Raw genomic sequence first — 20889 nt, 5'->3', positions numbered from 1 at the left:
CTGGTCCTCTAGAGGGGGAGGCTGAGCAGTGGGGGGTTGCCTCCAGTTTGTGCCCCTCAAAGCTGAGTTCTTGGGGGTTAGACAGGGGCCTCCCCTCCCCACAGCTGAGTTCCTTACTAGGACAAATGCCCCCACCTTGACCTTGGGCACAGTGAACCCTGGCAAGAGGCTGGGGGTCCCCCCCGGAACAGGGAGCAGCTTTTCCCAAAGTGCCCGGCTCTGGGGAAGTTCAGGGCTCCAGCCTCTGTAATTTCCACCCACCCCGGGAAAATACCACACGTGGGTGCTCCCGGGGGCAGATGCTCTTGACCGAGCTCAGGGCTCTGCTGCACACACCCCCCCCCCGCATCCGCCTGCACCCACCTCCTCTTGGTTCTTGCCCTCACGTCCCAGGGCATAGCGCTGCCCGCCGTCCGGCCGCCGGATGGGGACGTTGAAGACGCGGCCGTGGAGAAGCACAGCCAGGGTGAAGGGCTGGGGGCCCTGAGGCGCGGAGCTGGGGCGCACGGTGAAGGCCCCGTCCTGCCAGAGGAGACCCGCCCATCAGCCCCCGTCCTCCCCCCGGGCCACTGGAAGCCCGTGGCTCACGGCGGCCAGGGCCCCCTTTCCCTCCTGCCCGCTCAGCTCCGAGAAAGCCCCCGGGGAGCTGCGACCTCCCACCTTTTGGGAGCGGAGCAGGGTGAGCTCAACGGCGTGGCGGTCGTACTTGTCCGAGAACCACGGCTGACCCCGCAGGCCGCCGTCCTGCCCAGACACACACAGCCACTTGGAGACGTGGCCAGGGCCCTGGACTGCGGTCACGCGTGTTGGGGTCTGCCTTCTTCCCCTGGGTTGTGAGTCCCCAAGAGCGGGGACAGGCAGGCGTGGACGTCTCGGGCCCAGCACCGCCCCACGCATGGGCGCCCGACGCCTCCCCGGCCTGGTGGGGCCGCAGGCAGAGGGGGGGCTCTGGGGGAGGGCTCTCAGGCCTCCCCCAGGTCTCCGTCCCCAGCCCTCTCCTGGCCCCTCCTCACCTCAGCAGCTGAGGCACTCCCTGTGGGGGCCCCAGAGGCAAGAGAGGGTCTCGTTCCTGCTGGAAGAAGCAGACCATAGAGCTGGAGCCAGGAGGGGGTTAGGCCAAGGGGTTGGGGAGGGGTATGGGCCGGAAGCCAGGGTTCCCCCTTCCTTGCCAGGCCTGGGGCCCGGTGGCACCCGGTGGGGCCCCACTAGGTCTCGTGTGATGGCCGGATGAGAAGCAACTGGGAGGTTTCTGCTTTGCTGGGGACCCTGGAGAAGGCCCAGGGGGTCAGCTCTGGCCTGATGCCAGCCAGAGTCCCTCCGTCAGCTAAGTGGGGCCCGAGGGGCGGGAAGGGGCTCCGTGGCTACAGGGCCGCGGCTGGGGTCCGGCTGAAGGTGCTGCACTCCCCTTTAGAGGCGGCGTCCACTGCTCCCTGGGGACAGAGGTGGTCTGGTCAGAGGGTGCCAGGCCACTGGGCCTGAGGTTCCCCGCCGAGCCACCCACCCAGTCCACTGACCACCAGCCTCTTACGTTCTGAGCTTCCTGGAGTGCTGTGGGGGGCCTGTGGGGAGCAAATCGGGGAACAGACCTCAAGGTCTCTACTTCCTTCAAGAGAAAGAGCCCAGGGAACCCGGCGCCGCCCACTGCCAGCTCCCCCGGGACAGCGGAAGGGGCTAGAGAAGCTGAGCGAGTCTGCCTGTCCTCGCTCTGTGCGGGGCCCTTGTAGCCAAGGGCTGCGAATGAACAAATAATTGTACACTATGTGAATGCATCTCAGTAAAACAGCTTAATAAATAAATAAACAATTGTGCAAGAATAGCCAGAAATAGCAGCTCTGTACAGCAGGGAAAACAGAGAGATTGAGAGGTGAAGAATATTCTTGTTTGTTATTATAATTATTATGGAAATAATGAAAATGCTCTATTAACGATTGAAGTGATGAATGCACAACTATGTGATTATACCAGCTACCATTGTTTCCTGTGGATGAACTGTATGTTTTATTAATACGTATCAATAAAATTGAAAAAAAAAAGAACAGATAATTATGATTACTAAATCATTATATAGGTGCCTTTTCACTTCCAATAAATTCTAAAATAGCCCAAGGTTTTGCTATCTGAAACTGGCTAGAGCGGACCTCACCCTTTGTATATGGCCACTTTCATCTAAACACCTGCCATTGTGAAGATTATTCCAGAAGGATCTTACCTTTGTATATGAACTTTTCTATTGAAAGAGTACCCACTCCACCTTCCGCTGATATCCATATGAAAAATCTTTAACTGACACTTATTTGGTACCCCCCTCCCCCAGATGCCAATTGCTAATGATGACTGTAACTCTGTGACTCATCTTTGTTTGGTATCCACCCAGTCCCATTCAGCCCCTTCATTTATCAATGAAGGACCCTGCCAGATTACTCAAGAGTATCCAGTTATTAAAGAATATCGGAATTTCTGAAGATCCAGGAGGCAGTTTTGGGGGCCACAAGGTCACTGACCTCCTTTGCTTGTGCAAACAAATCAACTCTCTTTTTGAAACCCTGGTGTCTCAGCAATTGGTCTTTAAAGACGCATCCGGAGAAAAGAAGCCACTTTTGCTCCTCAGTGCCATCCTCACCTGTGTAACGCCAATGTCCTGGGCATAGGAACAGGGGGCGTGACGGCGTGGGAGCTCAGGGGCTGAGCCAGGGCTGGGACCACAGCAGGACGGGCTGGGAACCAGGCAAAGAGATCCAAGTCAGCCAGGGAGGAGCTACGGACAGCTGCAGGCCCTGCCGTTCCCTGCAGCCTGGACTTTTGGGGGGTGTCCTTCCAACTGGGGGTGATACTCCCTGGCCACAGCAGCCAGGGAGCTCCACACAGCCCAGGCTCTTAAGGGAGACACAGTGTGGGTGACCCCAGACGCAAGTGGAAGGTGGGGGTGTCGGGTGGGCATGTGAATGCACAAGTGAATGTTGGGGGGAGTGGGGTGGAGAGAGGAGGTGAGAAAGGAAATGGGGCCAGGAGAGTGTGCCGTGCAGAGGGCACTGGGGGGGCCGGGCGGAGGGAGGGGCTCACCTGGGCAGGGCTCACACTCCAGGTAGATGTTCTCATCAGGTTCCTTTGGAGGGCCTGATACCTAAGGTAGGTGGGGATGCGTGGTAGGACAAGGGGGCCTCTGCCTCAACAGTGAGCAGGAGGGGGGGGCAGAACCATTCCCTGGGGTTGGGGACTCTGGCCACCCCACTCCTTGCTCACGAGGCGGACTCTTTTCTGGGAGCCAGCAGGAATGATTAAAATTGCTCCTTGGCCTGGGCGGGGGCACCCACGAGCACCGCCCCCCCCCCCTCCAGAGGCGCCCAGCTCTCTCCCCGGTGGTCCTGTGCAGCGTCCTGGCGAGGACAGCCGGCTGGCACCCTGCCAGTGCCTGTGGCAGAGGGCGGTGGACTCTGCCCTGGGCCTGCTTCCTTGGTTTTGGGGTATTTCCTGATCCGCCCAGGCACTCCCACGCCTCCCCTGCCAATTTCCAAACCAGACACCCTAGCACCTGAAGCGGGGAGAGATGGTCGTTCACCCCTCTGGCCCGGGCGCACAGCTCTGCAAAGGGAGAGGAGAGGCCCACGGGTCACGGCGGGGCCGTGCAAAAGGGATAAAAGGGAGCTTGGGCTGGAGGGGCGGCGAGGCTGAGGAGGTGAGCAGGGGCAGCGAGGGAGGCAGCGGGTCAGAACAGGGCAGAGCTGAGACCCGCCTGCAACCCCCCTGAAGGGAGACCCCTGCTCAAAGCCGCAGCGGGGACGGATATCACGAGGTCCCTAACTCCCAGGCTCAAAAGGAGCCTCGGTAACTCCAAGCAGAAAGCCCTGATTGGTTCCCTGAAAGCCGGCAGGTGCAACCTGAGTGGCCCGTGGTGTAAACCAATGGGAAGGCAGAGGGGCAGCCAATCAGGACCGCGGAGAGCTGGGGTCCCGCCCCAGCGTGGGCAAGGGCGAGGAAGCAAGGCCAGCCTTGAGAAGGGCGCGCCCCAGCCCTCCCTCTCCCTCGAGCACAGACTTTCCCTTTCCCTGCTTTTCCTGGCGTGCCTGCTCTACGGGGTGTCCTTAAATCCCTGTGCGCCTCAGCAGCCCTGTACTAGAAACCCAGCGGCATATCCTCGGAACTTACGCGGAAGGCACCTCAGGGCCAGCCTCGGCACCGCCTCCCCCCCAGAAAGCCCGCCTCATCCCCTCAAAACCCAGAATGCTGCTGCCGGGCCTGACCTCCCGAATGATTTGCCAGGCTTGGCGCCAACAACTTCCGGGCTGTTAAAAAATCGAAGCCGCCCCCAAGGTCATGAGCGGTCATCCACCACTGTGAATGCGCCTAGGGTGGGCTGTTTGACCTCGAGCCGGGGGAGGCTGCCCCTCCGGGCTCTTTTGGACCAAGTCGTGCTGGCAGAGGTCCCTCCCTTTTCTGAGGACCCAGGGTTCAGGGGGATCACAGGCAGGGGGGCACTCATCATGGGGGAAAGCCTCTGGCCGGTGGCCTGGATGGAATCGGAGCCTTGTCACCCCAGGGGTCCCCTGAGGTGCCCCAATAGTCAGGACCCTCCAGGTAGGCCCCTCACCTGGTCCAGAGACCACAGCAGGTGTGGAACAAGGCCTGGGAGTCAGGGACTCTGCGTCGGGGCCATTGCAGGCTACGCCTTCATCTCTCTGCGCCTTGGGCGCCCCATCTCACCTCACCTGAACCACCCACCTTGGAGCAGAGGGGCAGGTGAAAACAAGGCACAGCTCGGGGCCTCGGGCGCCCCGCCTCACCTCACCTGAACCTCCCACCTTAGAGGAGGGGCAGGTGGAAACAAGGCGCAGCTGGGGGCATGCGGTGGCCAGGCCAAGCCAGTAGAAAGCCATGGAAGGGGCGCTCGGCTCTCGGCCCAGCGGGGGGAGGGGGAGAAACCCACAGAAAGAGATAGGACACCCCCATTACCTTGCCTCCCCCAGGGTCCCTGCTTCACCACCTCCTGCGGGCTCAGGGCTGCCGTCAGCTGTGGGCACAGGGGGACCCAATGAGCAGAGACTGGGGCAAGGGAGGGAAACTGAGGCCTGGGAAGGGTAAGGATGGGGTGGGATGGGAATTGGGAATATCTGGGCAGCTTAAAAAACAAAAACAAACTACCACCCAAAAACACATGGAGAGAGGTACCAAAAGGGGGTACTCCCGTTCGCCTCCATTCTGTGGCCCTTTGTGGGGAGTCTGTGTTTTTATTTTATTCCAATAAAATACATGAGGAAAGAAAAGTGGTTGCTTTCAAACCCCACGAGCAGGATGGGGGGGAGCGGGACGGGGGTGGCAATCCGCAGAGGGAGGGATTTCTCTTTCCCTAGGCGGGGAGGGGTCCTCAGCCCCCGGGCCTGGGGAGGGGCAGCTGAGCCTGTCCCCTTAGGCAAGAAGGTCGGGTTCTTGGCTGATGCTGACAGGGGAGGGGGCATTCAGGTGGCCGGAGAAGGGAGGACAGAGGGCATCTCCCAGGGCCAGGAGGACACGGGGCTCCTGCCCTGCCCCCCGCCCTGGCTTCCGGCGCAGCCGGCTTTTCCTACGGGCCTGGGGGCCTCCTGAATGCAAATGTGGGGTGATCTTGCAAATGAGGCGCGTGTAAGAGTTACAGGGAAAAACGGTCCCGTGGGGTGGGGTGGGGTGGGGTGGGTGGGGCAGGAGGGACAAGGGGGAGCTGTCTCACCAGGGCTGGCTGAGGCAGGGGTGGCGGTGGGGGGGCCTGGGTCGGGCCCAGGGGGCCAGAGCAACCTGGAAAAGAGCCACGCGTTGGGGACTGGGGTGGGGGGGGTCCTTCCCTGGCGCTTCCCATGGGCCTCCTGCTCCCCCGGCCCCCCCCCCATTTCCTCCTCTCTGCTTCCCTGCCGGAGCCCCTGGGCTCCTGGGCTTCCAGACGGCCCTGTTTCCATGGCAACCGGAGGAGGCCCGCTTCCCAGCCCCCCCCCACACCAGGCCGAGCCCGAGGGGCCGTGGGGGTGGGGGGCCGGGGCCAGCCAGCTCTCCTGCTGCCACCCAGCCCTGGCCCCGGATCCACGAGGTGCTGGGATCTCAGGGAGGGGACAGCCCAGGCGGCCAGGGCCCGGCAGCTTTCCCACCTTCTCCTTTCTCCCATCCTCCATGTCTCAGCGCCGCCCCCCGGGGCCTCCCCCCACCAGCCCAGCACAGAGAAAAGGGCAGGAGGCCGGGTTGGCCCCCTCTCCTGCTGTGGGCGCCCTCCCGCCCACACCTCCCTGCCTCCTTTGTCCCGGCGCTCGCCCCGCTCACCCCAGTACAAGTCGTCGTCCTCTTCGCCAGGGAGATGGGCAGGGGCTAGATGGAGGGGCAGAGCCTCACAGGGCGGCAGCTCGTAGGCGTCCTCCTCCTCCTCCTCTTCCTCCTCCTCCTCCTCCAGAGCCTTGGAGAAGACATGCAGAGCCCGGGAAGGGACGGACGGAGGTGGCCCCAGGCGGCGGCGGAGGGGGGCGGCAGAGGGGGGCAGCTGGACTTACCCCTGGTCTCCAGGTCCCCAAGGCAGGCAGAGGAGCTGGGCTGGGGTCATCCTCTCTCCAAGCTGGGCAGTCTGAGCGGGACAGACCGGACTCGACCCCTTCCACCCGCACCCACCCCCCGGGGCATCATGCTTTGTCGCCGATATAATAAACCATCTGCAATTTCTCAGCGGGCTCCAAGGAGCCACACGTGGCGGGCATTTCCAACACCGCAGCAGGGCCAGTGACGAAGGCATTTTGGAAATAAGGGGGCGTTTTGGAATTAAGGGGGTCGGTCCCACCGATGCCAGTCCCCTCCCCACCCTGTGTACCCCTCGTTCTGAACAAGGCAGGTGGGAGGGGGGCCCAGTGCCTTGGCAGTGCTGAAGGATGATGGGTCTGTTCACCCACTCAGGGGAGGCCCGGTTGGTAGGGGACCCCAATCTGCTGGGCACCTCTTGGCCACTGCATCACTCACCCATGCATCTGGGGGGTGGGAGGGGTGGCCCCAACCTGCAATGAGACTCCAGTCAACACTGTCCAAGGATCCCTTGAGTATGCACAACCCCAGGACATTCACGTGTGGCCCCAGGAGTGGGGGCCCCCCTGGAGCTGTGGGACCCAGCAGCCCTGGGAGGAAGAGTCAGGGGCAGAACTTGCCCCTGGGTTGGTGCCCCAGGGAAGCCCAGCGTGGAGGACCTGCACGTGGTGTCAGGAGACTGCTCACCCCCCACGTGGAGGGCCCGGGCAGAGCCAGCACAGCCCCGAGTTTGGTGGCACCCCGAGAAAGGGGAAGGAGGCGGGTGGAGGTCAGAGAGGAGCCAGGTGGGGGGCGAGGGGTCCGCGTACTCACCGGGGCTTGCTCCCGCGGTTCTGGTCCTGGTATATGCCGAGGAGGGGAGTAAAGGAGAAGGTCAGGGCAGCTGGGCTATGCCGCTCCCTGCCCTGGGGTCCCGGGCCCCCGGGAGAGGGCAGGTTTGGGCACGGGGACTGTGCCAGAACCAAGTCTCACCATGGCAGAGGTGAAGAAGCTGTGCCTCCCCGGACAGGAGGCTCTGCTACTAGTAGCCGGGGACAGGTGTCCAATTGTTCCCGGCATTTGCATCTCTCTCCCTGGCTCCAGGACACTCCCTCCAGCCCACGCCCCATGTAGCCGTTTAAAAAATTATGTACGTCTTTTTAACTGTGGTAAAGTGCACATAGCATGAAAAACATTTTAACGATTTAAGCGGAAAATTCTTTGACATTAAGGACATTGAGTATACTGTGATCTCCATGCCTCCGCTTTTATGTTACTGTCATGGATTACATCTTTATATGCTGAATGCCCATTGCCATAGAATTTAAATATTTTTTACATATTTGAAAAAAAAGCAGTTACAAACCACAAAAAGCATGACAATAGAGGATTTTATATTTACCTATATAGTTCCTTTACCAATGTTCTTCATTTCTTTTTATGGCTTCAGGTTACTGTCTAGTGTCCTTTTATTTCAGTCTGAAGGACTCCCTTTAGCATCTCTGGTATAACAGGTTTTCTGGTAACGAATTTTTTTTGCTTTTGTTTATCTGTGTCTTAATTTCTCCTTCAGGGAAGTGGATGTGGCTCAAACGATAGGGCTTCTGCCTTCCATATGGGAAGACCTGGGTTCAATCTCTGGGGCCTCCTGATGAAAAAAGAAGAAAAGAAAGCGTGCCTGCATGGTGAGCCAGTGCCTGCGTGGCGCGCTGAATGCCCGTGCAGCAAGCCGAGTGCCTATGCAGTGAGCCAGTGCCTGCGCCAGTGAGTCACGCAGCAAGATGATGATGCAACAAAAGGGAGACAAAGGGGAGAGTTAAGGTGAAGCGCAGCAGAGACCAGGAACTGAGGTGGTGCAGCTAACAGGGAACCTTTCTCCACATCAGATGTCCCCAGGATCAAATCCCAGTGAATCCTAGAGGAGAAAAAACAAGAAGAGAAGACCAAAAGAGAAATAAATACAGAAGATCATGCAGCGAATGGATACAGACAGCAAAAACAGCAGGGGAGGGGGAGGGGGAGGGGGAAGGGGAAAGGGAATAAACAGATAAATAAAGTTTTTTCTCTTTCAGTTTTGAAGGATAATTTTGCTGGATATAGATAGAATTCTTGGTTGATACTATTTTTCTTTAAAAACTTTAAATAAAGTCTTCTGGCCTCCATGGTTTCTGATGAGAAATCTGTTATCTTATTGGACATCCTTTGTATGTGACAAATTTCTTCTCTCTGGCTGCTTTCAAAATCCTTTCTTTGTATTTGGATTTCACTGTCATGTTTCTTGGTGTGGCTCCCTTATAGTCTATCCTGCATGGAGTTTGTTAAGTGTCCTGAATGTGTACATGTTCTTCATCAGATTTGGGAGCTTGTTGGCCATTGTTTCTTTAAATGCTTTTTTTAAAAAAAATATTTATTTCTCTCCCCGGCACCCCTGCCCCCACCCCCACCCCCAGTTGTCTACTCTCTGTGTCCATTCGCTGTGTGTTCTTCTGTGACCACTTCTATCCTTATCAGCAGTACCGGAATCTGTGTTTCTTTTTGCTGTGTCATCTTGCTGCATCAGTTCTCCATGTGGGCGGCGCCATTCCTGGGCAGGCTGCACTTTCTTTCGCGCTGGGCGGCTCTCCTTACGGGGCACACTCCTGGTGCGTGAGGCTCCCCTACGCGGGGGACACCCCTGTGTGGCACAGCACTCCTTGCGCACATCAGCACTGCTCATGGGCCAGCTCCACACGGGTCAAGGACCTCCCATGTGGTAGATGGACCTCCCATGTGGTAGACAGACACCCTATCCATTGGGCCAAGTCCGCTTCCCCTTTAAATGCTTTTCATGCCCCTTTCTCTCTCACTTTTCCTCAGGACATATCATGAATACATGTTTACACTTCTCGGTGTCCCACAGGTCTCCTCAGGCTCATTCATTTTTCACCATTATTTTTTCTGTCTGCTGTTCACACTAAATAATTTCAGTTGTCTTCAAGTTCTATGATTCTTCTGTCTGTTCAAATCTGCTGTTGAATTCTTCTAATGATTTTTAATTGCAATTACTATACTTTGTAGCTCCAAAGTTTCTGTTTGGTTCTTTTTTATGATTTCTGTCTCTTCATTTTGTTCAAACAATGTTTTTATAGTTTCCTTTTGTTCTCTGTATATGGATTCCTATACCTTGTTGGCATATTTAAGACAACTGATGTAAAGTCTGAATAATAGTTCCAATGTATGAACTTCCTCAGGGGTGGTTTCTGGAAAATTCTCTTTTTCCTGTGAATGGGTCATACTTTCCTATCTCTTTGTGTGTTTTGTAACTTTTTTGCTGAGAATTGGATGCATTGAGTACTATCTTGTTCTAACTTTAGAAATCTAGTTCTCCTATTCCTCTGGGATTACTGGAGGATTTATTGTTTTAGAGGGCTGGAACCATCGACTTGTGATTTTTCCAAATTATCTTTGTTCCCAAATGGAATGGAAAGGGAAGAGAGAAAAAATAGGTACTTCCTCTTTAGTCTCCTCTGCCACTTTTTCCTAATAGGGATTGGAAAAATGGCCAACCTTGAGCTGGCCCCCAGTGATGTAAAGAAGCTGATTAAAAGCAGCCATCAGGGAAGTGGATTTGGCTCAACTGATAGAGCATCCACCTACCATATGGGAGGTCCAGGGTTCTATACCCAGGGCCTCCTGTGGTGAGATAGTCCCCGTGCAGTGCTGATGCATGCATAAAGAGTGTCATGCCACGCAGGGGTGTCCCCTGCATAGGGAAGCCCCACATGCAAGGAGTGCACCCTGCAAGGAGAGCTGCCCCACGCGAAAAAAGCGCAGCCTGCCCAAGAGGGGCTCCGTACACACAGAGAGCTGATGCAGCAAGATGACGCAACAAAAAGAGACACAGATTCCTGGTGCCGCTGACAAGAATGGAAGCAGGGAAGCGGACTTGGCCCAGTGGATAGGGCGTCTGCCTACCACATAGGAGGTCCATGGTTCAAACCCCGGGCCTCCCTGACCCCTGTGGAGCTGGCCCATGTGCAGTGCTGATGTGCACAAGGAGTGTCGTGCCACGTAGGGGTGTCCCCCGCGTAGGGGAGCACCACGCGCAAGGAGTGCGCCCCATAAGGAGATCAGCCCAGCGCGAAAGAAAGTGCAGCCTGCCCAGGAATGGCGCCGCACACACGGAGAGCTGACACAGCAAGATGATGCAACAAAAAGAAACACAGACTCCTGGTGCTGCTAATAAGGATAGAACCGGTCACAGAAGTCCACACAGCAAGTGGACACGGAAAGCAGACACCTGGGAGGGGGGGAAGGAGAGAGAAATAAAATAAATCTTTAAAAAAAAAAGAATTCAAGCAGACACAGAAGAACACGCAGCAAATGGACACGAGAGCAGACAACGGGGGCGGGGAGGGGAAGAGAAATACATTAAAAATAAATCTTTAAAAAAACAAACAAAAACAAAAGTGGTGATCAATGATCAGACCCCATACCCCTGGGTTTTGGAGGACAAGGTCTTTACAGTGTACGCTGGCACCATCAAGCTGCGCCAGGAGCTGGGGCTGCAGTCCCCACTGCTGCCTGCCACACCGCTGGGGAATGGGAGATGGAAGCCGCGGCATGGGGGGTGAAGTTCATTGTTAGGTACCACCTTCCCTCAGCTCTTTCCTGGATACCGCAGTGTTCCACTCGTCGATTCAGATAGTTCCTGCCAGTTCAAGAGTTGTTTGGGGGAGCAACTGATTCCTGAAGCTTCCTGAGCTGCCCTTTTCCCACCAGCCTGCCCCCATTTCCAGCCCTTTGGCCCCCAGGAGGAAGAGCCTCCCCTCCCAAATCCAGGTCAGCGAAGCTGGGCCCTAGACCACAGCCTTCCTTAAGGCCTTGGCTGGCAGCTCACACCTCGTCCTCAGGGTCAGCCAGGCATGCTGCCCACCGCACTGCACCACAGCGCCCTGCCCACTCACAGGAAATCCTGCGCTGGCGGGCAGACACAATGAAAAACAGGAGGCTGCCCTGCAGACACTCTTCCTACACCCTTCCCACCCGGCGCATGGCATCATCAGTGCCCAGGAGATGAAGGTTAGTGGAGGGCCGAGAAATAAGCGTTCATATTGAGCTGGGCGGCATCCTTTTTTGATAGGTGCATTGATTCATTCAGTAGATATTTACTGCATATCTGCTATACGGCAGGCCCTTTTCCAGGAGCTGGTGATGCTGTCGGGAAACAAAACAGGCACACCTTAAATGAGTATTTCTTCACTGTACTCCGGATGTGCTGACCCTGCAATTTCCCCACATGTGGGAAATGCAGCTACCCACACTCACCCCTGTTTTGTTGTTGTTTTTTTGTTCCAAAACAGTTTCATAAAAAAAATGAAAAAAACTGGGGGCGGGGGCGCCTCCAAAAGAGCATCGTATGTGAGTTTACTGCATCAGTCGCAAAGAAACACCATGAAAAAAAGATTTTTTTTTTTAAATTTTTATTTATTTAATTCCCCTCCCCTCCCCCGGTTGTCTGTTTTCTGTGTCTTTTTGCTGCGTCTTGTTTCTTTGTCTGCTTCTGTTGTCGTCAGCAGCACGGGAAGTGTGGGTGGCGCCATTCCTCAGCAGGCTGCACTTTCTCTCGCGCTGGGCGGCTCTCCTTACGGGGTGCACTCCTTGCGCATGGGGCTCCCCTACGCGGGGGACACCCCTGCGTGGCAGGGCACTCCTTGAGCGCATCAGCACTGCGCATGGGCCAGCTCCACACGGGTCAAGGAGGCCCGGGGTTTGAACCGCGGACCTCCTGTGTGGTAGACGGACGCCCTAACCACTGGGCCAAAGTCCATTTCCCGAAAAAAAGATATTTAATACAAATTTTATACAAAGAAAATGTGAAGAAAAATTCTGTGCTAAAGGCAATTGTGCTTCACAGGTACAGCAGGAAAAACTGCGGAAAGAGGAGCCAAGAGGGGATGCAGGCCTGAGGCGGGGGCCAGGACCCCACCTGGTCCTCTGCTGCAGGGACCCTGAAAGCTGACAGACCTTTCTTCCTTCTGCATCTGGACCGTAAGGTAGGGGGCTTCCCCCCTCACCCAAGGGGGCCTCCGACGAGCTCTGGTCGGCTCAGCACCCCACTGCCAGCCCCAGCCGAAGCAGTTTCCCTGCCCACACCGCCCTCCCCTCGGCCTCTATTCTGGGCTTTGCATAGGCAAATGCCAGGGCCCTGGAGAGGGCGACGGGCCCCGGGCGGAGGGCAGAGTCCGTGTCACCCGGGAGGGCCCTGGCCCGCCTGGGGACAGCCCCGGGGGAAGGGGCAGGCCTGAGCTGCTGCCTGCTCCCAGCCCGCCCTGCCCTGCTGGGCTCCGCGGCGCAGCAGATCTGGGCGCCTGCCCTCTGTCTTTGGCACAGGATTGCTTTGTGCGTGACCTCGGGTATTCCTTCGGGATGAATTCCTAGAAGTGAGAATGCCGGAAACGAACAGCTGGAAGGTTTCTGGGCCCATGGCGGCATTGTCTGGCAGCCTCGGCATGCCTGTTTTGGGGTCCCTTCCAGAACCACAAAACGATCCTCCACGGTTTTCCGATCTCAGCTACCCATCTCCGGCGAGAACGGGCTCGGGGTAGTGTGAGTCCACGCCTAGGGAACAAACAGCTTTCTCCGGAGGAGGGTTTCCTTCCTAGGCACGATCAGGAGACGCGCTGCGGCCCTTGGTGTCCCTGAAATCCTCGCTTTCCAGGCCCCCCTGAGCAATCAGGGCCGGGGTGCTCCCGGGGGACCCCTGGAGGTCGCTATTATTGAGAACAAGCCTTCCAGATGAACCCTGTCCTCAGTCCAGGCTGAGAAACGCGGTTCCCTAAAACAGGAAGGACGCGACTCCCAGATGCTTTCAGGGTCACGCACAGCCCTGACCCGCGGGCCACGGACCTCGAGGAGGAGGGGACGGCACGCCCCCGGGGCAGCCTTCCTCTTCCGTCCTGGGGATGTGAATAAGGCATCCTGCCAGGGCGGGGCGAACAGACCTACTAGGCGAGAACACAGAGGGGGGGTCCAGAAGGCACAGGCTCTCACTGCCAGTGGGTGGTGCGGGAGGGGTCCCCAAAAGAGAAGAGCCATGAATCCGGGGGCGCCTCTGCAGGGTGAGCAAAGCAGGAAGCGGGGGGCTCCCAGGCCTCCCAGTGGAAACGGCCCCCGGAGGCGGGGCTGCCAAGCTGTGGGCGGCGACGCCTGGGGAAGTAAAGGGGGTCTTCGCGGATGGAATTCTTCCTGCTACATACACACAATCAAAAGACAATGAGCGGAAGCAGACTTGGCCCAGTGGTTAGGGCGTCCGTCTACCACATGGGAGGTCCACGGTTCAAGCCCCGGGCCTCCCGTGTGGAGCTGGCCATGCACAGCGCTGATGCGCGCAAGGAGTGCCGTGCCACGCAAGGCTGTACCCCGCGTAGGGAGCCCCACGCGCAAGGAGTGCGCCCAGTAAGGAGAACTGCCCAGCGCAAAAGAAAGTGCAGCCTGCCCAGGAATGGCGCTGCCCACACGGAGAGCTGACGCAGCAAGATGACGCAACAAAAAGAGACATGGATTCCCGGTGCCGCCGACAAGAATGCAAGTGGACACAGAACACACAGCGAATGGACACAGATAGCAGACAACGGAGTGGTGGGGGGAGGGAGGAGAAGGGGAGGAAGAGAAATAAATAATAAAAATAATCTTAAAAAAAAATTAACGTCCTGAGGGAGGCACTTGGGAGGGAGGGAAGTGGCCATCTTGAGCATGAGCTGGCAGGGGACCCTCCACCGGCCGCCCCCCAGCCCACTGACTCGGTTTACTCTGGTGACAGCTGTGAGGGGGTGCAGGACACAGGGACAGACGAGCTTCCTAAGAGGAGCCTCTGCACTCTGTCCCTCCCTGTGCACGGTCGTTGTCGTGGCATCCTCAGAGGGTTGGTTACAGACCCTCGCTGTGTGCAGTTCCTCTCTGCCCTTCTGGGGAGCGGGGGTATAGCTCACTGGCTTCCGTTAGCTTCTGGAAGGGTGCGGGCTGAGGGCTAAAGGCTGAGGAGGGCTTTCTCCAGCCTCCACCCCACGCTCCCGGCCTGTCTCCAGTGGATTTGTCACAGCTCTGCCGGAGACCCTTGCCCAACTGCCCAGGCTCCTTGGAGGCCCAAGGCTTCCTGCTGCCCTCCAGCTCTGCCTCCGTCTCCAGCCCCGGCACCTCCCCTTTCCCCACAGGCACACTGCCTCACACCGGCCTTCTTTCTGCCTGTCCATGTGCCCAGAGCCTGGGTGGCCCCTTCCGCCGCCTGTCCATGTGCCCAGAGCCTGGGTGACCCCTTCCGCCGCCTGTCCATGTGCCCAGAGCCCGGGCAGCCCCTTCTTTCTGACTGTCCACGTCCCCAGAGCCCGGGCGGCCCCTTCTGCCGCCTGTCCACGTGCCCAGAGCCCGGGCGGCCCCTTCTTTCTGACTGTCCATGTGCCCAGAGCCTGGGCGGCCCCTTCTTTCTGACTGTCCACGTGCCCAGAGCCCAGGCGGCCCCCTCTGCTGCCTGTCCACCTAAGGAACTTTCGGCCTTTCACTTGGGCCTTTGAGGACATGCCAATGAGGGGGAGGATTCTGGTCAGCTGAGAGGAAGAAGAGGGGTTCCCCTGACTGGGCCTTGAACCCCGGTTGCGGTGGTGAGACCACCAGGGGTCGTCGAGAAGGAGCAACACAGTTTTTAAAAAAGGCTCTTCTATGTGTGTTCTACCTTAAAAAATTAAAAAAATCACACCACATCCTTCTCATCATGTCTGGGACTGCCAGGAACCTCTTCACAGGTGGCTTCCCAAACCACACTCTGCCCCAGATCCCAGCCCTCCGCTCTCCACCTCGGCTTCTTGGTATGCAGGTCCCCACGGCTTCTTCGGCTCTCTTTTTGTTTGATCTGTTAGTCCACCGCCTGGCTCCCGCCCTCCACAGAGCCTACTAGGCCACCCAGTGGGCGGGAAACCCCGCCAGGCCTGCAGGGTGTGCAACACTTAGAACACCAGGTGTTCTAGAACACTAGAAGGCGCCAGCAGGCTCCTTCTCAGCCATTTCCTCTGCTGGGGCCCTCTGGCCCCTTGGCCTCTTCTTCCTTCAGGCCTCAGCTTCGATGACCCTTCCTGGGGTGGGGGGTGGGAGGGAGCCGCAGCAGGGCAGCCCCCACACACGCCTGGCGGCTCCCACTGTAATGACGTCTACAGGCTCCTTTCGGAGCTAGATGGTCTGTAGATGCCCACCCTGGCCTGGCAGGGCCTGCAGACACCCGGCCTGGCCTGGCAGGGCCTGTAGACGCCCACCCTGGCCTGGCAGGGCCTGTAGACGCCCACCCTGGCCTGGCAGGGCCTGCAGACGCTCGGCCTGGCCTGGCAGGGCCTGTAGACGCCCACCCTGGACTGGAAGCTCTGGGCATCGCCGTGCCTGTGGTTGGCACCTGAGACCTGACAGCCGGCCACACAGGCACTCCGCGAGGATGTGCTGTAGCCGCGTGGGCACATCTCGCTCATGCTGCACCGCCAGCCTAAGGCCTGCCTCTCTGGAACCGTCCTTGGTCACTCTTCTCTGAAAGGCTCTCGTCACGCTCCTTTCCCGCCCGGGTCACCAGGCTGGCGCAGCCGCTTCGTGTCTGCCTGCTGAAGACCGTCCCCTTCTCCAGGTGCATCTTGGTTCTGGGCCCCCCTTCCTCTGTGCTTTCCTGAGGGGCAGGGCTGTGTACCCCCTCGCCCAGGTCACCCATGCCTGCCTGGACGTCCTTCTTGGGTTCGGAGCCCGGGCCAGGCGCCTCCCGATCCCACGCCTCCCCTGTCCTTCTCTCCTGGGACTGGTCCGGGAGAGGCTGAGACAACGCGGCGGCCTCCTCCCCCCTCGGCGCCACACGGATGTGTCTCCACTCCCCACATCCTTCCTCAATGGCCGGGGACGTCCCGGAGATCGCCCTCCCCACCGTTAACCAACGGAAGAGCTGAGGCCAGAGCGGAGATGGCTGCTGGGTCCCGGCCAAGGCCGACAGCTGAGGACGTGCCCGGGGCCCAGGCCCTCCCCACCCGCCCCTGTCTGGGCAGCGGGGTTGCTGAGCCGGCGCTCCGGGGTGAGGGTGACCCCTGGCGGCGAGCGGGGGGCGCACGGCTGCCCAGCCCTCACCCCCAGGACACAGGGGGCAGGGCAGGGGCCGTGGTGGCCAGGAGGCCCTCTCCGGAGTCTTTTGTTGTCACCTGTTATTAGTGCGAGGACCTGCTTTCAAAAGTCTGCAGACCATTAGCTTCGACAACAATAAAAAATAAAAATAAAAATTTTTTAAAAATCTGCAGAAATGAGTTTTAACAGTTGTACAGCAAATCTGTAAATATGAGCTTTGAAAAAATGTGTGCAGACAATATTAAAAGATTGAAAGATAAAAATCCCACCATAATTCCACGACAGGTGGAAGGTGTTATTAAAACAATGAATTTCCATTTATGGTGTTCAGTAACCATTTCTCAACCTCTTACTGGAAATATCCATGCACCAAGGCTCTCGAGAAGTTGCACCAGGCAGTGTGACTAGCCTGGGTGTGGGTGCCTCCAGGTAAAGGACAGGTATATCCCTGAGTCACTCCCCAGGCCCTCGGGAGGAAAGAGCCCAACTTTTGGGCTTGGCATCTTCAACCTGGCCCCATGCCGTGTGATGACCTAATAACTCTGCCTGGTGACTTTCCCTGCACCCTGTCGGTTGGGTCCTCAGGGAGCAGTGAACGCACTTACAGGAAGCAGGGGATGGGCCAGAGACGGCCCTTAGCACATCCTGGCCCTTCCTGTTTCAGGTGTTGGGAGCTGGGCCCTGGAATGCAGGCGCCTGCTGTCGCAGGAGGCTCTCCAAGTTTCTCTGGTACCCATCTCTCAGGTCTCTCTCATGTCAAGGGGGCGGCGGGGCTACTCAACAAAAGGCTGGCTGTGTTAACGCAAACGCTCAGAGAAACAAGCCTCGACCACTTCCCAGGGGAGTCCCCTGCTTAGAGACCACCCGACCAGTTAGGGGAACCCTCCACCAGCTACCAAGGGCATGCGGGCCATCTACTTTGGACAGCCTTCCAAAGCTGTTCCTAATTGTTTTGAAATTAAATGGGATATTTCTACCAAGTAGCCGGCCTGGCCCTAAAACGGCACAAGGAGGAACTCTTGCTGGCAGGATTCACGGGTCCTCGGTGGACTTGGGTTTCCCACCGACCTTAACCATCAGGAACGTCGTGGTCTCTGTCCAGATCAGCATGTATGAAAGTTGAAAAGGGGGGTTGGGGACAAAAAGTCCAACATGTTGCGGGCCACTGTGGTGTCACTGCTCCTGATACAGGTGTAACCCGAGTCCCCACTTGGGAGCCAGCAATCAGCTGAGAAGAGGCCTCCGGAGAGAGGCTGCCCTGGCCCGGCAGGGTGCAGGAGGCGGCCGAGCGCGGCTCACGCCCCAGCGCAGGCCGGTCCCCGGTCCCCGAGCTGCTGACCTGCACTCAAGGGCGGGGTAAGTCTCTTCTGGAGCGCCTCAGACCCCCGCGCGGGGTGGGTAAGGAGGCTCTGGGCCGAGGGCCATGGGCGAGCGGAGCCCTTTGGGAGGTGTTGCGGGCGAGTGCCCTGGTGGGGTGCCCGTCTCGGAAGCCCCGGCCCTCGCCTGCCTCTCCCAGGTGAAGTCGAGGCCTGAACATCCCACCCACGTGCCCAGGCACGGGGCACCCAGGCCTTCCCTGGGCTTCTCCGAGAAACCTGCAAGCCACACGGACAACGGAAAGGGAGGTTTGCTCAGGCGCTGGCGAGAGTTAGGGAAGTTCGGTCTGGGTCCCCACAAGGGGGCCGGCCCCGGTCCCCGGCCCCCAGGCCCCAGTCCCTTCCTCTGCAGCTCCAGCCTCCCTGGGCTCAGCAGGAGACCCCAGGGTCTGACGGGGAGAACAGGGGCAGGAAGGTAGACTTCTGCTGCAGGGAGGACGCGCTCCTCCAAGCAAGGGTGGCCCCAGCCCTCCCGGGGCCTCCAACTACGCGGGACAAGAGCTCCCCTTCCGGGTCGGCCCTCGTGGCCCCGCCCTGCAGCCCACTGCCTGCTGGGAGTTGTAGTTCGGGCCAGGGAGGGAGGCTGCTGGGCCCCGCCCACAGCCCGCTGCCTGCTGGGAGTTGTAGTTCGGGCCGGCGAGGGATGCGGCTGCGCCCCGCCCGCGGCCCACTGCCTGCTGGGAGTTGTAGTTCAGACCCGATGTCCCCTGGCCCTTGTCGGGCCAGCACCCTCGTGACTACCTGAAGGCGCGAGCTCAGCCCGTCTCTAGATGGGCAAACTGAGGCAAGCCGGAGTGAAAAGGCGGGAGAAGTGAGGCCCGGGCTGGGTCTCCCGGAGGTGGAGGTCGAGTGCCCCTCAGCCAAGGGTCTATGATTAATAGGGTCTCAAAAAGCTGAACAGCCCCGGCTGCTACTGGACCTCATGGGGTGCCAGATAAAATTATTAGCCAAATCTGGCAGCCCTGCAGAAGAACTCCGGGGAGGGGGGAAGGCGCTTGTGACCAAGACAACCAAGAAATGGGGTGACCCTGGCCCACAGGGTTGCTTTGAGGATCCAATCAATGGGGCGCACTCTGAAGGAAAGGTCCTGGGCTTGCCTTTTTCAACTTTTAATTTTGAAATACTTTCAGACTTATATGACAGTTACAAAAATAATATAAACCCATACAGAGTACTCCAACTCTGCAACATCCCCCTACACTCCCCAGTTTTAACGTTTGCCACATTGCTATATCAATCTATCTAGAGATCTCTTTATCAACAGAACGCTTGAGTGTAGGTTGCATACATCTTGCAGCCTGAGCACTTAATACTGCCATGTTTCCTAAGGACAAGGATATTCACGTATGTAACTACCTTACATTTGGTTATCAAGTCCAAGAAATTTAACTTTGACGTTAGATATATTCTAATCTTTTCAATATGTCCCAATAACATATCTTTTTTTTTTTTTAAACTCCCTTTTTAGATAGTTCCCATCCAGGAGCATGTATTGCATTTAATGACATTGTCTCTTCGGTGGCTCTTTTTTATTTTTATTTTTAAGTGTGGGAACATACATACAACATAAACTTTCCCATCTCAAGCATACCACTCAATGGGATTGATCACATTCTAAATATTGTGTTCTCCTCACCCTTTCTATTGCTAAAACTTTCCTGTCTTCCCAAGCAGAAACCCTACACCCATTATGCATTAAATCCCCATTTCCCTTGCCCCCTGCCCTTGTCAACCTCTATGGGTTGAATATTCCCTGATATTTTCTAAAAAGAGAAGGCTTTTGACAGTGTAGTATAGTTACATAAGTTGTCCCCATTAGGGAAAGCTGGGTGATACGTAAATGGGGCCTCTCTGAACTTTTTTTTAAAGTGGGGGTACAAATGGTCAGGGATGGCCTTACCACTCAAAGATTGAAAGCCCTTCTGCTTGTTTTTTGACAGCTTTATTGAGTTATAATTCACATACTAGACAAGTCACTTAAAGTGCACAAGTCAATGGTTTTTAGTATAGTCACAGTGTTGCATGACCATCACCACGACCTAAGTTTAGAACATTTAACCACCCCAAAAAGAAACCCGAGAGGGGCCGGTGTAGCTCGGTCGGTTGAGCGCGGGCTTCCCACGTTAGCACTCACCCCCCTAAACCCTCCAGCCCCAAGAAACCCTAACTCGCTTTCAGTCTCTGTGGGTTTGCATGCTCTGGACGTGTCACGTACAGGTGGCCCTTTGTGGCTGACCTCTCTCCCTCAGCACCGTGTTTCCAAGGCTCGTCCGTGTTGTATGGACCAGCATCCTGACTTCCTGTGAGTCTAGGGTTATTTTGAAATGAAACGTTTCTGCTTTAAAGGCAAGCTGCCCAGAGGGTGAGCCGAGGCGGCTGGTGCCCGAAGGAGCTCCCGACTGGCTCCACGGTTCCCGGGTGAGAGAAGGCGGGCCTGGGGCTTTAACGGAGTCAGGCAGGAGGGAAGAGGAGGGCCTGGCCCGGAGGAGGGGCCCCTCAGCCCGCCCCCACCTCAGGGAGCACCGGAGTGGTGACCAGGGAATCCCACCCTGGACCTCAGCACCCCCTTCCACTTATTAAGGGCTTCCTGAAGCAGGTTGTTTTGACTTCACTTTGCCTCAGTTTCCTCACCTGGAAAATGAGGATCATGAGAACATCTGCCTCGCAGAGTGTGGAGGCCTGACCACAGAGGGAGCACTCCAAAGTGTCCGCTGCTTGCCAGGCTGCACATCGTTGCCCGGAACCCCGGGGGACCCGGCTGGGGGGGGGGAACCTGGCCTTTGCGTCCTCCTGGACGTCAGCCCGCCCTGCCCCTCCCACCCCAATCGCCCGGTGCCCTCCCCACCAACGCCACAGTGTCCCGCCCGCCCCTCCTGCTCACCCTGGACTGGCCTCTCCC

At 57.7% G+C, this 20889-nt stretch overlaps 1 protein-coding gene across 2 annotated transcripts; it reads right to left on the bottom strand.

Moving 5' to 3' along the window:
* Positions 1-441: 441 nt before the first annotated feature.
* Positions 442-7597, bottom strand: SH2D6 (SH2 domain containing 6). 2 transcript variants are annotated; one of them, XM_071208948.1, is made up of 13 exons: positions 7492-7597; positions 7333-7358; positions 6958-6992; positions 6501-6571; positions 6277-6406; positions 5699-5763; positions 4948-5005; positions 3530-3579; positions 3061-3121; positions 2621-2714; positions 1529-1559; positions 1014-1430; positions 442-522 (listed from the first exon to the last, which is right to left on the bottom strand). In XM_071208948.1, the coding sequence occupies exons 1-12, from the start codon at positions 7582-7584 to the stop codon at positions 1362-1364; spliced, it is 783 nt and encodes a 260-aa protein (XP_071065049.1). In that variant the 5' UTR covers positions 7585-7597; the 3' UTR covers positions 442-522; positions 1014-1361. The 2 variants fall into 2 exon arrangements, with proteins under 2 accessions (XP_071065049.1, XP_071065048.1); XM_071208947.1 differs by lacking the exons at positions 442-522; positions 1014-1430; positions 1529-1559 and having other exon boundaries at positions 2676-2714; positions 3061-3579.
* Positions 7598-20889: the final 13292 nt, after the last annotated feature.

This window comes from Dasypus novemcinctus, chromosome 17 (genome assembly GCF_030445035.2).
Source record: "Dasypus novemcinctus isolate mDasNov1 chromosome 17, mDasNov1.1.hap2, whole genome shotgun sequence".
Lineage (NCBI taxonomy): Eukaryota > Metazoa > Chordata > Mammalia > Cingulata > Dasypodidae > Dasypus > Dasypus novemcinctus.
Note: the sequence above shows the minus strand (reverse complement) of the source record. Positions and strands in the feature narration are given on the sequence as shown.